This window comes from Rhodamnia argentea, chromosome 6 (assembly GCF_020921035.1).
Source record: "Rhodamnia argentea isolate NSW1041297 chromosome 6, ASM2092103v1, whole genome shotgun sequence".
In the NCBI taxonomy this organism is placed as follows: Eukaryota; Viridiplantae; Streptophyta; class Magnoliopsida; order Myrtales; family Myrtaceae; genus Rhodamnia; species Rhodamnia argentea.
Genome location: NC_063155.1, coordinates 26,897,076 through 26,909,930, shown reverse-complemented (window position 1 = coordinate 26,909,930; position 12,855 = coordinate 26,897,076). Strand labels below are relative to the sequence as shown.

The 12,855-nt window shown below is 41.6% G+C and overlaps 3 protein-coding genes across 4 annotated transcripts; 1 reads left to right on the top strand and 2 right to left on the bottom strand.

Moving 5' to 3' along the window:
- Positions 1 to 281: 281 nt before the first annotated feature.
- LOC115728035 lies at positions 282 to 1,967 on the bottom strand. The gene is made up of 2 exons (XM_030658355.2): positions 1,487 to 1,967; positions 282 to 1,187 (listed from the first exon to the last, which is right to left on the bottom strand). Exons 1-2 carry the CDS (start codon positions 1,816 to 1,818, stop codon positions 323 to 325), a joined length of 1,197 nt encoding a protein of 398 aa, XP_030514215.1. The 5' UTR covers positions 1,819 to 1,967; the 3' UTR covers positions 282 to 322.
- A 401-nt stretch (positions 1,968 to 2,368) lies between these two features.
- LOC115728014 (pentatricopeptide repeat-containing protein At2g01390) lies at positions 2,369 to 7,337 on the bottom strand. Of its 2 annotated transcripts, none has more exons than XM_048281198.1 (4): positions 6,504 to 7,337; positions 5,000 to 6,027; positions 4,579 to 4,877; positions 2,369 to 3,009 (listed from the first exon to the last, which is right to left on the bottom strand). In XM_048281198.1, the coding sequence occupies exons 1-2, from the start codon at positions 7,276 to 7,278 to the stop codon at positions 5,015 to 5,017; spliced, it is 1,788 nt and encodes a 595-aa protein (XP_048137155.1). In that variant the 5' UTR covers positions 7,279 to 7,337; the 3' UTR covers positions 2,369 to 3,009; positions 4,579 to 4,877; positions 5,000 to 5,014. The 2 variants fall into 2 exon arrangements, with proteins under 2 accessions (XP_048137155.1, XP_030514202.1); XM_030658342.2 differs by having other exon boundaries at positions 4,597 to 4,877.
- Positions 7,338 to 9,433: 2,096 nt separating this feature from the next.
- LOC115727393 (S-adenosylmethionine decarboxylase proenzyme-like) lies at positions 9,434 to 12,277 on the top strand. The gene is made up of 3 exons (XM_030657612.2): positions 9,434 to 9,667; positions 10,575 to 10,724; positions 10,882 to 12,277. Exon 3 carries the CDS (start codon positions 11,063 to 11,065, stop codon positions 12,107 to 12,109), a length of 1,047 nt encoding a protein of 348 aa, XP_030513472.1. The 5' UTR covers positions 9,434 to 9,667; positions 10,575 to 10,724; positions 10,882 to 11,062; the 3' UTR covers positions 12,110 to 12,277.
- The last annotated feature ends 578 nt before the right edge of the window (positions 12,278 to 12,855 follow it).

The following is a 12,855-nucleotide window of genomic DNA, read 5'->3' as shown; positions in this document are numbered from 1 at the left end:
ATTATGGCTCTTGATTGTGATTAGAGTTCTTATGAGAGCTACTTTTGGCGAATTGCGATTATATGTCATGCCTAGAATAGGAACCTGAAGCAGAGCGGGCAAATGAAGAAACCAGAAACTGCAGAGGAGAGCACGTAGAACTTTGCTCCTAGACTGATACAATGTGTGCAAAAGCACTTTTGGTGAATTGGGATTTCAATACGTCTTTGCCTAAAATAGAAATCTGAAACAGAGCGGATACACTGAAAAAACCCAGAACTACAGAGGAGAGAGCACGTAGAATTTTGTCTAAAGCTTCAACAAAATCAATCAATTCTCCTCATCATTCCCATTTATTCCTCAGTTGATGAGGGTGCTTGAAATCATAAGCGAGCACTGGACTCCCATCCATCCTCCTCAGCACAAACCTCTCCACCAGCACGTAACATCCAAACCTCTTCCATTCGCCGCCATCACCACCATCAAACTCCTCCACTCTGTTCACCTTCACGTGGTGCTTCTCATCTCCATTGACCCAGCCCACCCTCTTCTCTTCCCACTTCATCCTCTCAACAATGGCCAAGCTCAACCCAACTCTGTTCTCTCCTCTCCCCTCGCCAACACTCCTCCACCACAGCACCCCATCGGCTACATTCGCATCCACGGCTTCCGTCCCGGCCACCGAGACGACCTCGTTTTGGATAACAACGTCCACAGTCACCCTATTGCCGCCTTTACCGTCGTTTTCGCTGGTGTATATCCGTTCCCATCTTTGCTCAAGTGACATCCCATAGTACATGGACTTGTTTATCTGGTCTCCTACCGTCCCGTCCTTGACAAACATGAACGGGCAGTACCACTTCCCCACGACCACCACGTCCGATCTCGCTCGTGAGATTGGGAAGTCGAAGCTTGGAAGGAGTTTGCGCCACGGGCCGTCGATCCCTGGCGCGTCGTCCAAGTAGAAGCTCTTTGGGGTTTTCCAATAAATCTTCCAGCCCTTTCTCTCCAAGAATCCTGGAGGGTACCCATCCTGCGCGATGGATCTAGCGCAGAACCGGCCCGAGTCGAACATAGTTTCGTAGGGATAAATCACGAATTGTTGATACGGGTCGTAGGGACGAAGCGGGGCCAGATCTGCATCCCTAACCAAGTGGAAACATAAGAAGGAGGGCGTGTCCTCTTGCTTTGAATTTGCATATGCTTCCCTACAAAAGGCAATTCGCAATACTAGTTAGCCTCTAGCTTCACCAAACCCTGCACTAAAAATTTGATCTTCGGTTTTTATTTTTTTTTGTTGGGTAAGTTGTATCTTTGTTTTCATTATATCATGACATGAGCTACGAGATAATAGCTCGTAACCACGTGATAAAACGAAGAAGAGGACGAACTTCTTTTCCCTTGCCAAGTTAAGTGATGAAATTTCGTTATTGAAGTTAGTGTTGGAACATTTCTATGCATAGGACAAACAGAGGAAACGATTTCAGGGAGCAATTTCGATTCCTACCCTTTATGCCTCCCACGCGGCTGAATTGCGTAATAACGGTTGGACGGCAGGGGCTCATTCAGAACCGGAATCAAGACTACATCGTCCCGGTACGTCGTCGAGCTCGAGTGGTTGTGGCCGGCTCCTCCGCTGGTCCTGTATTCGATGGTGAGGTGCTTGTCCTGAGGGAAGGGAAGTTCGTAGATCCAGGTGTCTTCGCACCGCCCGAAACAGCAAGTGTTCACGGCTTCTTCGTCTTGGATCACCAAATAGCCAGAGTTCGGGCCCTCCGGAGGTGCCGACAGGGCGTTCGGGAATTTCCTGAGCAGAGAGAGAGGCCTCGTGATGTACATCTTCTTCGCTTAATCCCCGCTACTTAGATATTATTACTTCATCGCCCAAATGCTCGGTATTTATATTGCAGAGAATGATTGAATTCAAATGCCGTAGACATCACAAACAAGCTAACCATATCCCTTGTTGACCAATCAGCCCTTTGACCATCTCTTCTCTGTTGTTGACAGACTAATTCTTATGCAGGAACAGAGAGAGAGAGAGAGAGAGAGAGAGAGAGAGAGAGAGAGAGAATGGCTCTTTTCAATCCACCCTGACCTTGGAAAAAATCTTTCCGGTCCAACCAGGAGAAGTAATCATAAATTCTGCTTCCTCTTTCCCTTTTACTTTTCTTTTGATGTTTTTTATGTATCGTTTCAGCGACAAGGCTGGTTACAAACACATGAGCGTATGCCCTCGAATCAAATCCCAGCACGCGGATCAATCGCTTGTACCAATCATTTCAAAACAAATGTGATAGATTGTGAGCAGGCTAAGAAGTCATTCAAAGCCATGCACAATCAGTATCTTCCCATTTTATCCTAATTTCATAAACGAATTGCTCCGCACCGGTAAAGTTGAGTAGGCATTCGTTATTCAGAACAGAGGCTACAGGCATCCTCATTTACAGACAAAATGAAGAAGACGTCGAGTTTTATTTAAGCAAGTTAAAGCGAGGCAATTACTTTCCACACAATCAGGTGCCTATCATTTACAGATCATATAAACTGACCAAATTGACGGGTGAATAGAAACAATTGCAACGCAACAGCATAACTTTTCTTTGTGGCGCAGGGATTTGATTCATTGTGCCCCATATGCAGCTCAATGGCATGGATACAATTGGAAGATGATGGCTGATTCAGAACCAAAATCAAGACGAGATCGTTCCTGTAAAGCTGCATGTTCCTGTCGCTGGTGATATATTGGATGGTGAGCTTCTTGTTCTGAGGGAGGGGGAGTTGGCTAATTAACTGAGAAGCCATCTTAAACAGCAACTCTCCGCAGCAGTGGCAGCGTGGTCATCTTAAATTACCAATAGCCCGAGTTCAGTCCCTCTGGAGGCGGCGACACAGCGTCTACGATATTTACTTAGCACTGAGATGGGCCTGGTTACATATATCTCTTGGTTGTTGTTCCCTTGTACTTTGATGTCCTCAATTACTTGCTAAGGTTCTCTCCTGTGTGCTTGAGGCGGCACCAGAAGATCACTGAAATTATCATCAGACCAGATTTACATTATTTCTAAGATCCTATGATTTTAGACAATATAGATGAAATTACACAACAATAAAATGTTATTATCTCAAATTTCACATCTTGTATAGACAAATTTTCTCTCAATAAATTATCTACAATTTTGATGGAGCTTGAAAAGTAGATAGACCAAAATATCCGTCACTGATTTGAGTGAATAATCACAGAAATCGCTGGCTTACATTTTTTATTTCCATCGTTTCCTAAAATCTAGCCGCAACTTTTTTCCTTTACCTTCAAACTCATTCCATTTCTCGATAGAATTTTGTCTTTTATATTTCTTTTAGTTTGTTGATTTTGCAGTTCTTTTCAACTTGCTACCATGTATACTGATGCATTTGATCATTTTGGCATTCTCCAACACAAACCTCCACCACAAAGTAATTTTAAATATTCTTTAAGATGGTACCAACAGTTTGTAGATAATTATGTGGCTAAATTATGATTACTCGTGAAAAAAAGTATGTTCCAGACTTCCAGTACATGTATCATATTTTATCTCTGGATGAGTTTAAACTTGTGAAAATGGACAAATTAGAGAAAGTATCTAAGGGGTGAAAGTCGTGCTAGAGAAGTCCAATAGAGCCACTCCAAATGTGCTCTTAGTTGATATGGTTTATTTCAAATATAATTGTTTAAATGATTTCCTTAATGATGTGATTTTAACTTAAATGATATGATTCGTAAATTCATAAAATCCCCTTTGACAAAGCAAAGAATAAAACAAATTAACAAGAAAATCTCCCTCTAAAACATAAACAAGAGTAGAACAAACTAAAGACGAATATTCTAGGCGTTTGCCCTGTGTATTTACGAATATATATATATATATATATATGTATATTCGTGGGGCATATTTGATAACTCCAATAAGTGCTGAAAATTTGTACGTCCATCACTTGATAAAATTAAGCAAGTTTGACAATATAATCATTTTCGTTCAATTAAGCAGAAAACATCATTTAATTCGCTAAGCAAGGTTGGGTGACTTAATTCATACAATCAAATAGATAAAAGGAATTCAAATCTTGTCTATGTCAATGCTAAAAGCCTAAAACCTAACAATAACAATCATCGTTTCATATTTGGTAAGAAGTTAACATTATTTAATACTCCATATGCATTCTCAAATAGAATTATATTTTCATCTGCAACACTAAAGGTTTTTAACGCTTAAAATTCAGTACCTAATATTTGGCTTTATCAAACAGGCCCTTTATCAATGAACTATTATCAATTCTCATTATAATTTGATTCAATGCATGAAAATTTAAATGAAAAAAGAAATGCATTGAACTTATTACTTTAAAAACATTGAGAAGGACAAAGCTCATAAAGTTTAAGTTTTGCGACACTACTTGTCTTTTTTATCTACAATCCAAATAATTCATTCTAAACTTGAAAGAAAAAAATAAAAGACTTCAAATATATTATACACTGATATGCCCCATTTATTAATATATTTCAATAGTAAATTCAACTAAAATACATTTAATCTTAAATAATATGCCCTTTATATTTACCTGTAAATGGGGCCATACCTTTGTTTTGTAGCTCCACAGTACTGGGAGCCGAGGGAACAGGGTGGTAGCCGAGATTCTTGTTGCAACGATCTTCAGTTGTCTATGCAAGTAGTTGGAGTGTCTTCAGGGTCATGGATCGGAGCTAAGTTGGGTAGCATGACCAATCACCAAGTACTTATACAGGGAGCATTCTAGCACGGGCGAGCCAAAGCATTCGGGACCCATCATGTTACCATCATTGACCTATCATCCTTTGGAAGCTGGTATCCGATCCGTGAGAGAGCTGGCTGCAGATAAATCTTTTCACAGATGAAGCAATTAGCAATGCTCCACGTGCAATCAAGCAAAGTAAGAGTCTTATGAGGGAAGTAATACATAATTCTCTAAACTTCTTAAAGAAAAGTGAAATAAGAATCTGTACCTTCCGAGTAGGATGTCAAGAGGTAGCATCACGAGCAAACAGAAGGTCACATATATTTTCCTCTGTGGAGACTCTATCTTCTGCACGACCGTCACTTAACCAACTCTTCCTTTCCTTCTTGAAGAGCTCCACTTCAAAATCTCTTCGGCTTTTTGTTAGACCAGCTAACAGCAAATCATAAGTTCCTGATGTTGGACGGATTCCTTCCTTTCTCATGCTTTTGTACACTTTAAGTGCTTTATCAGCAGCCCCAGCACAGAAGTACACACCCACCAGAGCAGTATAAGAAGCAACCGATTTAAGATCCTGTGGCAATAGATTGAAGACCTTCACAGCATACGTAGGTCTTCTAGCACGGCCTAGTCGATAGATTAGAAGTGAAGCTAGATAGGAACCTGGAGAATGCCCAGCTCTCATCATTTCCTCAATGGCATCTACTAATACCATTCTCCCCAATTCATTCGATCTAATTAAGCAACCTATAAGTGAAAGATATGCACCTTTCTCAATACCAATCCCCAGCTTCTTACTGTATTCAAATGCCAATAAAGCACCATCTACTCTACACCGTCTACAGTTTTCCTCAATTATGGTGGAGGTAATTGCCGCATCCAAGTACATATTCTTATCCTCCATCAAAGAGAGTAGAAGATCAATAGCAATGAGACTTTGCTTCTTCAACAAAAGCAAAAGAATCCCATTTTCAGAAGAAACAGATACATCAGAAGCATCTATCAAGGATTCAGCCGTCTCTTCTTTTGTCACACATTCATCAGAGAAATGACGATTGACTTGCCGTAGAAGTTCATCACTCTCCCCAGCACTATTCAAGAATTCCATTGCTTCCTGAAAAACAGGACGACGAAGAACGAGACAGTTTTCTTTCATGAAGAGAAGAATTTTAATAATCGTAGTCACTTCCCCTGCCCTGCAACATTTCTTGATCAATATATTGCACATCGCTTTATCGGGTGAAACACCAGCTTCTTGCATGTTGTTAAATATCTCGAGAGCTTCTTCATATTTTCCTTGAATGATCAAGATGAGATGAGTCACTGTGTATAAAGCAATAAATCCCAGCAAACAAAGCTCAAATTTTCACAACAATGCACAGGAATAAGCTCCTAAGGGAGAAGTTAGACAGAAACTGAAAATGTGCCACAGCACAGCATTAATGATTGCAGAAGCAGTCAGAATTACATTGTGTTTCCTAGGCATCGAACTCCGATGTGAGAATCTTAACACGTGACAGGAACAATTCAGAGAAGTTTTCATCCAATTTGATAGGATACCAGAATTTAGCGAAAAGCTATTTCCCAAACTGAATAAGAAACCAGAAAACAGGCAATTGCACGCAACAATGCAACATCGCTGGATCAAGCTACCAAAAGTATGGTTGTTGATGGGATCTCTGTGAGGAAATGCAAGACAAGTCAGCACAATGCACATAGGCAATGAAGCAAACACATCGAGGGCATCGTAAACACAGTCCAATTGCACTTACCACAACCCACAAGATACTCCATCAAAACAGTGTAAGTGTGACAAGTCGGGGAACAGCCGCATTCGACCATCTCCTTATAAACATCAGTAGCCTCCTTCACCCTATCATTATCGAACAAAATCTTCATATAAGCAGTGTAGGACACAACGGTAGGACAACACCCCTTCTCCTTCATCTCTCCCCAAATCTGGACCGCCTTATCGACATCCCCGGCACTGGAATGCCAATGCATCCGCGACGTGTACGTAACCGCATCGACCTTAATCCCCTTGTCCACCATCTGCTCAAACACGCGCTCCATCGACGACACCCTCCCCGCTTCCCCGAAGATATCGAGCATCGTCGTGTGAGTGTACTGGTCGTGCTTAAAGCCCCTCAATTTGGAGGCCCAGTTGAAGAAGAGCCAGGCCTTCTCCATCGGCGGGTGGGTCTTCAAGACCCGGTTGACCGTGTACGAGTCCCACTTCACGGGCAGCCTCTGAAGCTGCTCCTGGGCAGAGTCCCAGGTGGAATACTTGAGGATCCTGTAGACGTTGGCGATTCTGTCCCTCATGTACGTCTCTGGGTCGACATTCTGGCGGGCAATGGGCTTGACCGGCCTCTTCGCCGCTCCGCAGGAACGGTTGGCGCGACTCGGTCTTGCGGGTCGATGCGAGGAGTGGAGCCGGCATTTGCTCGATCTTCTCGAGGGAAGAAGGGAGAGACCGTCGAGGAGGATCGGAAAAGGGAGAGCTTTTCTCGAGATATAAGCCAGAGATCTCAAGGAACTGCGCATCGCAATGAAACGCCCGAAAGCAGAACCCGACGATCGAAGCTCGGCAAAAAAAGCGTGGAGAGCGACCCAGAACCGGGAACGATGGTGCACGAGCGAGGGAAAAGGAAAATATAAAGTATTAATACTGCAGTCCTTATATTTTATTTGAGTACTTTATTTAATCAATCTTCCAAAGACTTCAGTTAGCAAAATCAAACGAAAACTAATAATAATTTTATGTGTAATCTGTTACATTCATCGTAGATATTTTGTGTGCGCATCGGTTATGTAATAAGCCAATCGAGGGATTTAAATTTAAACGCAAGATTGATCTGCACCATCATAAAATTGACACACGCAAACACACACGTATATAAGAGTTAATATCGCCAAAAATTTCAAATCGGTACACATGTGACAAATTTAATCAAAATTATTTTTTAACCATAAAAAACTTCAAATTGGTACATTCCGAATGAATTAATACGCTTATTTTTCAAATGATTCATATCGTCAAGTGTACCCATTTCGAATTTCATTCTAATCAAATGATCCGCAGCTGCCAATATATCTCACGGTAATAAAAATGTATTGTTCTGAGGTAATCAATATTTAGTCTCCGATTCATATTTCGTCGACCAATCCTTCCTAATTCACATCTTTGTTGAAAGAATTTCTTTTGTAATTCCTTACATAAGGATTCAGAAAATACCGGATCTCCACCTACACAAGCAAATTGTTGATAAAACTCCAAAATGGCATTTTCTTTTGACCCCATTTTTTTTTCCATGACAAATTTACTCCAAACCGGTATAACTGTGATAAATTTACCCTCTGTTAGTTTTCGTTAAATTTCACCATCAAATTGTTGAGTTGGATAACACGTGGCAATTGCCAGGTGCACACGTTACCCTCCATTTGTCATAGATGTATCAATTTGAAATTTTTCGTGGTATTTGACATAGTTATATTAGTTTAGGGTATTTGGTGATAAAAAAATAGTTTGAGATAAATTTGTCACAAATATACCAGTTTGAAATTTTTTATGGTAAAAAAAATAGTTTGGAGTCACGGTGTACCAATTTAGAATTTTTCGTGATATTAAACTATATATATATATATATACACATATATATATGTGTATTTTTCTTTACAGGTCCATCGAATATTGTTGAGATAATCTTACGGATGGTGTGCTTATCTTTTTGCATAAAACCTTTGTTAATATCGTCCTTGTATTTTTTACAATGTTGCAAATCAATCCTTTAGCTTTTTTTTTTTTTTTGCCGGTCAACATTTGCTGACATGGATGATCATATTGCTCATATGGATATCGAAGTACACATGTCACCATCAATTCAAAACTATTATATGAAGCCAAATAGGCACCACGTCAACTACCATAAAAACTAGAAAAAGATGATATATTTATCGAGAGAAAGCCCGTCGAGAAGCCATATTGTAGCACTAGCAGCCACCACAAAGATTAGTGGTCATGGAAAATTGCCCATGATGAGTGAAATTAATAAGCTATAAGTGTTTTCATCATCGCCGCCGTGGCCGCTCGAGCTTGCGCTCACAGCCATCTCCTTAATTACTCAAGCTCGAGCTTGAATTTTGTGAGCATGATCGTTTGAACTCAAAGCTTGCGATCGCTATGGCGGCTGTCATGATTTTTCAAGCTCGAAGCTCACTATCCCAACCACTCGAGCTTGAGATTTAGGCTAGCGGCCATGAAAGAGCTTGAGTGGTCATGACAGTTGCGCGAGCCATGGCGCCGAAGGATGGTTATGAGCTGGTATTTATGAATCACATTGGTTAGGCTTCTTCTCGGAAATTGTAGGGTTCGTAGAAGGAGGAAAAATGCACACTCATTCCCATGGTAAGTGTAGAAGAAGTAGTAGTTGAAACACAAATACATTTTAATGGTAAGTGCGTAAATTAGTTTCTATTTTGACATTGGATTTAATAGAAATCCTGGTTAATTTTAAGTCGATTACTGTTAAGATTCTTCCTTATTTATATCGAATTTTAACCAAACGGAGACCGGCTCTAGAATTTCTCGAGGTGGGGAGGAAGTCGTTGAAGACGACCGGGGTGGCGGACCAAGCATCCTCGTCATTCCCACGTAATTGCCCCCATCCTCCGAAACTACTAGGAAAACAAAGAAAGCGACACATCCTTCAAGCCAACGCCACCATCCTCGCCTTCCGCCATCAATCCCTACCCTTCATAGCCAGCTCGCTCTTGCTCTTGCCCTTGCCCCTTCTCGCCCCCCAGAACTTCCAATCCGCACGTCTTCTCTCTCCTGCATCGATCTACCGCGGTGGGTTAGAATTTGCAGCTCATCGCAGTTCTAGGATTTGTGGGGAAGTCCTATTTGATTGACAGCTACAGGGGTTTCCATTTGGTGCGTATTCTTTCGTTTATTCTTCATTAAAGATCCGATCTTTCGTGATGCCTGGCGATTGTCGATGTTTGGTCTGTTTTACTTTATTTTGTTTCTTGGCTTTGTAGTTATGTCATCTGGGGCAGTCGCTTTGTGTTTTAAGCTTCATTTCTGTGCGTTGCCTTGTTTGAGATCTATGATGACATTGGTGTATGTGGGAAGGCTCTGGGGAAATCGTTATGCGTTTACAGTGGCTTCGTGGATTTGTCCGGGCTTGGAAAGGATTGGCCTTGAAGTGCTTCATTGGTTCTTTCTTGGTCGAAACCAATAATTATATGCATCTATTACCAACTAATCCAACCTCGACTCCCGAGCATTAGAAAGTCTCTTTTGGTAGTTAGACGCAACAGTCTTAATATTCAACAGAGCTGTGATAAGTTCACGCGATATTGATCGAATCTGCAGTTATTAGTGTTCCGTTATTTGCGGTAATCAGGGTGATTTGATAGTTCTATTGCCTGCTCTTTTCTTGTGCTTTCATTTCCATAACATCTTCCATCAATCTGGCATCTTGTCTTGTGCATACTTTATCCTTGCTTTGTTTATTTGACTGTTTGTGCGGTCTCTGAAGCTATTTAGACAGTTTTCAAATGACTATCGAAAATACTTGGGGATACTTTACGGGAATTATATGAGGTCTTTCTTTTTGGTCACTGGAAATCAGTCGAGGTCGATTGACAAGTTTTTGAAGGTTCTAATATTTTACCTTGTAATATAAAAATTAGCTGTGGCTGAAATTAAGAACAGTATTCTGGTTTTAAGTTCCCTGGATCTTGGAAGTTAGAAGCTCGCTTCATCCATTGCTTTGATTGTTCCTTTTCTAACTACACTGTCCAATACTCGAATAATGCTTCATTTCTTTGATCAGGAAAGATTCAATGATCTAATGGAGTCAAAAGGTGGCAAGAAGATGTGTAGCAGTAAATCTTCATTCTATGAAGCTCCTCTAGGTTACAGCATTGAAGACGTCAGACCCAACGGTGGCATCAAGAAGTTCCGATCAGCTGCTTACTCCAACGTATGTTCTTGTTCAATTGCAAATACATTGGTCAGAAGTATTTACAATTGTAAAGAGCCTTACATTAGTTTCAACATATTTTGGGGCTTTGTTCATCATTAAGCTTTTGTTCATTGAACTGAACATTGACAGACACGTCATTTTCTTCTCCATGCAGTGCATGCGCAAACCATCCTGACATCCCCCATTCGGCTTCTCGACCACTTGAGTTGGTCAATTTTCTGATCTAGAAATAAGTTCATTTTTTCTTCTCCTCCAAGAAAAAGTCTTTCTGTTCCTCTCTCCCTCCTCTCTGCGGCTTCAATCTCTCTGCAAGCTTGGGCGTCCTTGTAACAGCAATGGCTCTTGAAGTTTCTGCAATTGGCTTTGAAGGTTATGAAAAGAGGCTAGAAATATCTTTTTCTGAACCCGGACTTTTTGTTGATCCAGATGGGAGAGGTCTCCGGTCGCTCTCTAGGGCTCAGTTGGACGAGATTCTGAAACCAGCCGAATGTACCATAGTCTCGTCGCTCTCTAATGACTATGTCGATTCCTACGTGCTATCAGAGTCTAGCCTCTTCGTCTTCCCATATAAGATTATCATTAAAACCTGTGGGACGACGAAGCTACTTCTGTCCATTCCACCCATCTTGAATTTGGCGAGCTCTATTTCCCTTACAGTAAGGTCTGCAAAGTACACTCGCGGTTGTTTTCTATGCCCTGGAGCTCAGCCATATCCTCACCGTAACTTCAGCGAAGAAGTTTCTGTCCTTGACCGTTATTTTGGGAAGCTTGGCTCGGGAAGCAAGGCCTATCTGTTGGGCGGATGGGACAAAACCAAAAATTGGCACATGTATTCTGCTTCTGCAGATGAAGTCAAGTCTGTTTCCCCTGTTTACACCATGGAGATGTGCATGACCGGTTTGAACAAGGAGTCGTCTTCTGTGTTCTTCAAATTCCAATCGGCCAGTGCAGCTGCTATGACCATCGGTTCTGGAATCAGAAAGATTCTTCCCAATTCCGAGATTTGTGCTTTCGACTTCGAACCTTGTGGTTATTCCATGAATGCTATCGAAGGCTCTGCAACATCCACCATTCATGTCACGCCAGAAGACGGGTTCAGCTATGCCAGCTTTGAGGCAGTGGGCTATGACCCAAAGAATATCGATTTCAACCAGTTGATTGGGAGGGTACTGGCTTGTTTCCGGCCAAAGGAGTTCTCCGTGGCTGTGCATGCCGATGTTGCGGCTAAGTCACTCGAGCAAAGCTGTTCTCTGAACGTTAAGGAGTACTGCAGTGGAGAGCGGTGCCTTGAAGAGCTTGGAGCAGGCGGTTCCATCATGTACCAGAGTTTCATGATGAAGGGTTGCCTTGCGCGGCCTGTTACACCGGTTTCTAAAATCTGAACGCCGCTGGAGGGGGAGGAACAGGGATGCTTCCTGTTCTACTTTATGTTTGCATTTCTTAGTAAAATAAATTCACTGCGTACTTGTCAAGTCTGCTGGGTATTTTGGTGTTGCTGTATTACTCATCGTACTTCTTTTTCATCATCGGAGTATCATGGACAAAATTTAAGAATTTGTTATGTTGGTGAGGCAGGGAACTGATGCTCTCTGTCCTGTTGTCTCTGGTCTGACTTTTGTAACATTCATTACCCTGGGCAGTTCATCGATGACCTTCTTTTACTAGACAGGAGTTCGATATGCTGAAGTTGGTGCTCAGCGTTTTCGTTTTTTCTCTTCTCCTAAGTAAAGTATCATATCCCTAATCGAGCAAAGATGAGTGTACGTAGTAAATAGTCATCGAACAGAGCGCTCACCGGCCACAAGCTAAGCCGGCATTGCTCTGAGTGTCGAGTCAAAATCCAAAGGATCCCAAATCTACTGATGAAGCCTTTTCGTTTGCTGAATGGGAGTTCCATAACATAATAACATCTTATGAGGATACATAATTTGACTCTCTGAAATCGAAGCCGCTAGGCTGGCTAGGTCCGAGGTAATTCAATTTGCTAGTCCTGGGGATTGACCTCCGTTGGTCGCACCACAACGCCACTCACTAGCACTAAGGCCCGATGTCATAAAATATTTTTATTTCGGTGGTCTCAGAACAGCTATCATTTAACACAACTCTAATTTCGTGGCATGGTATGGCA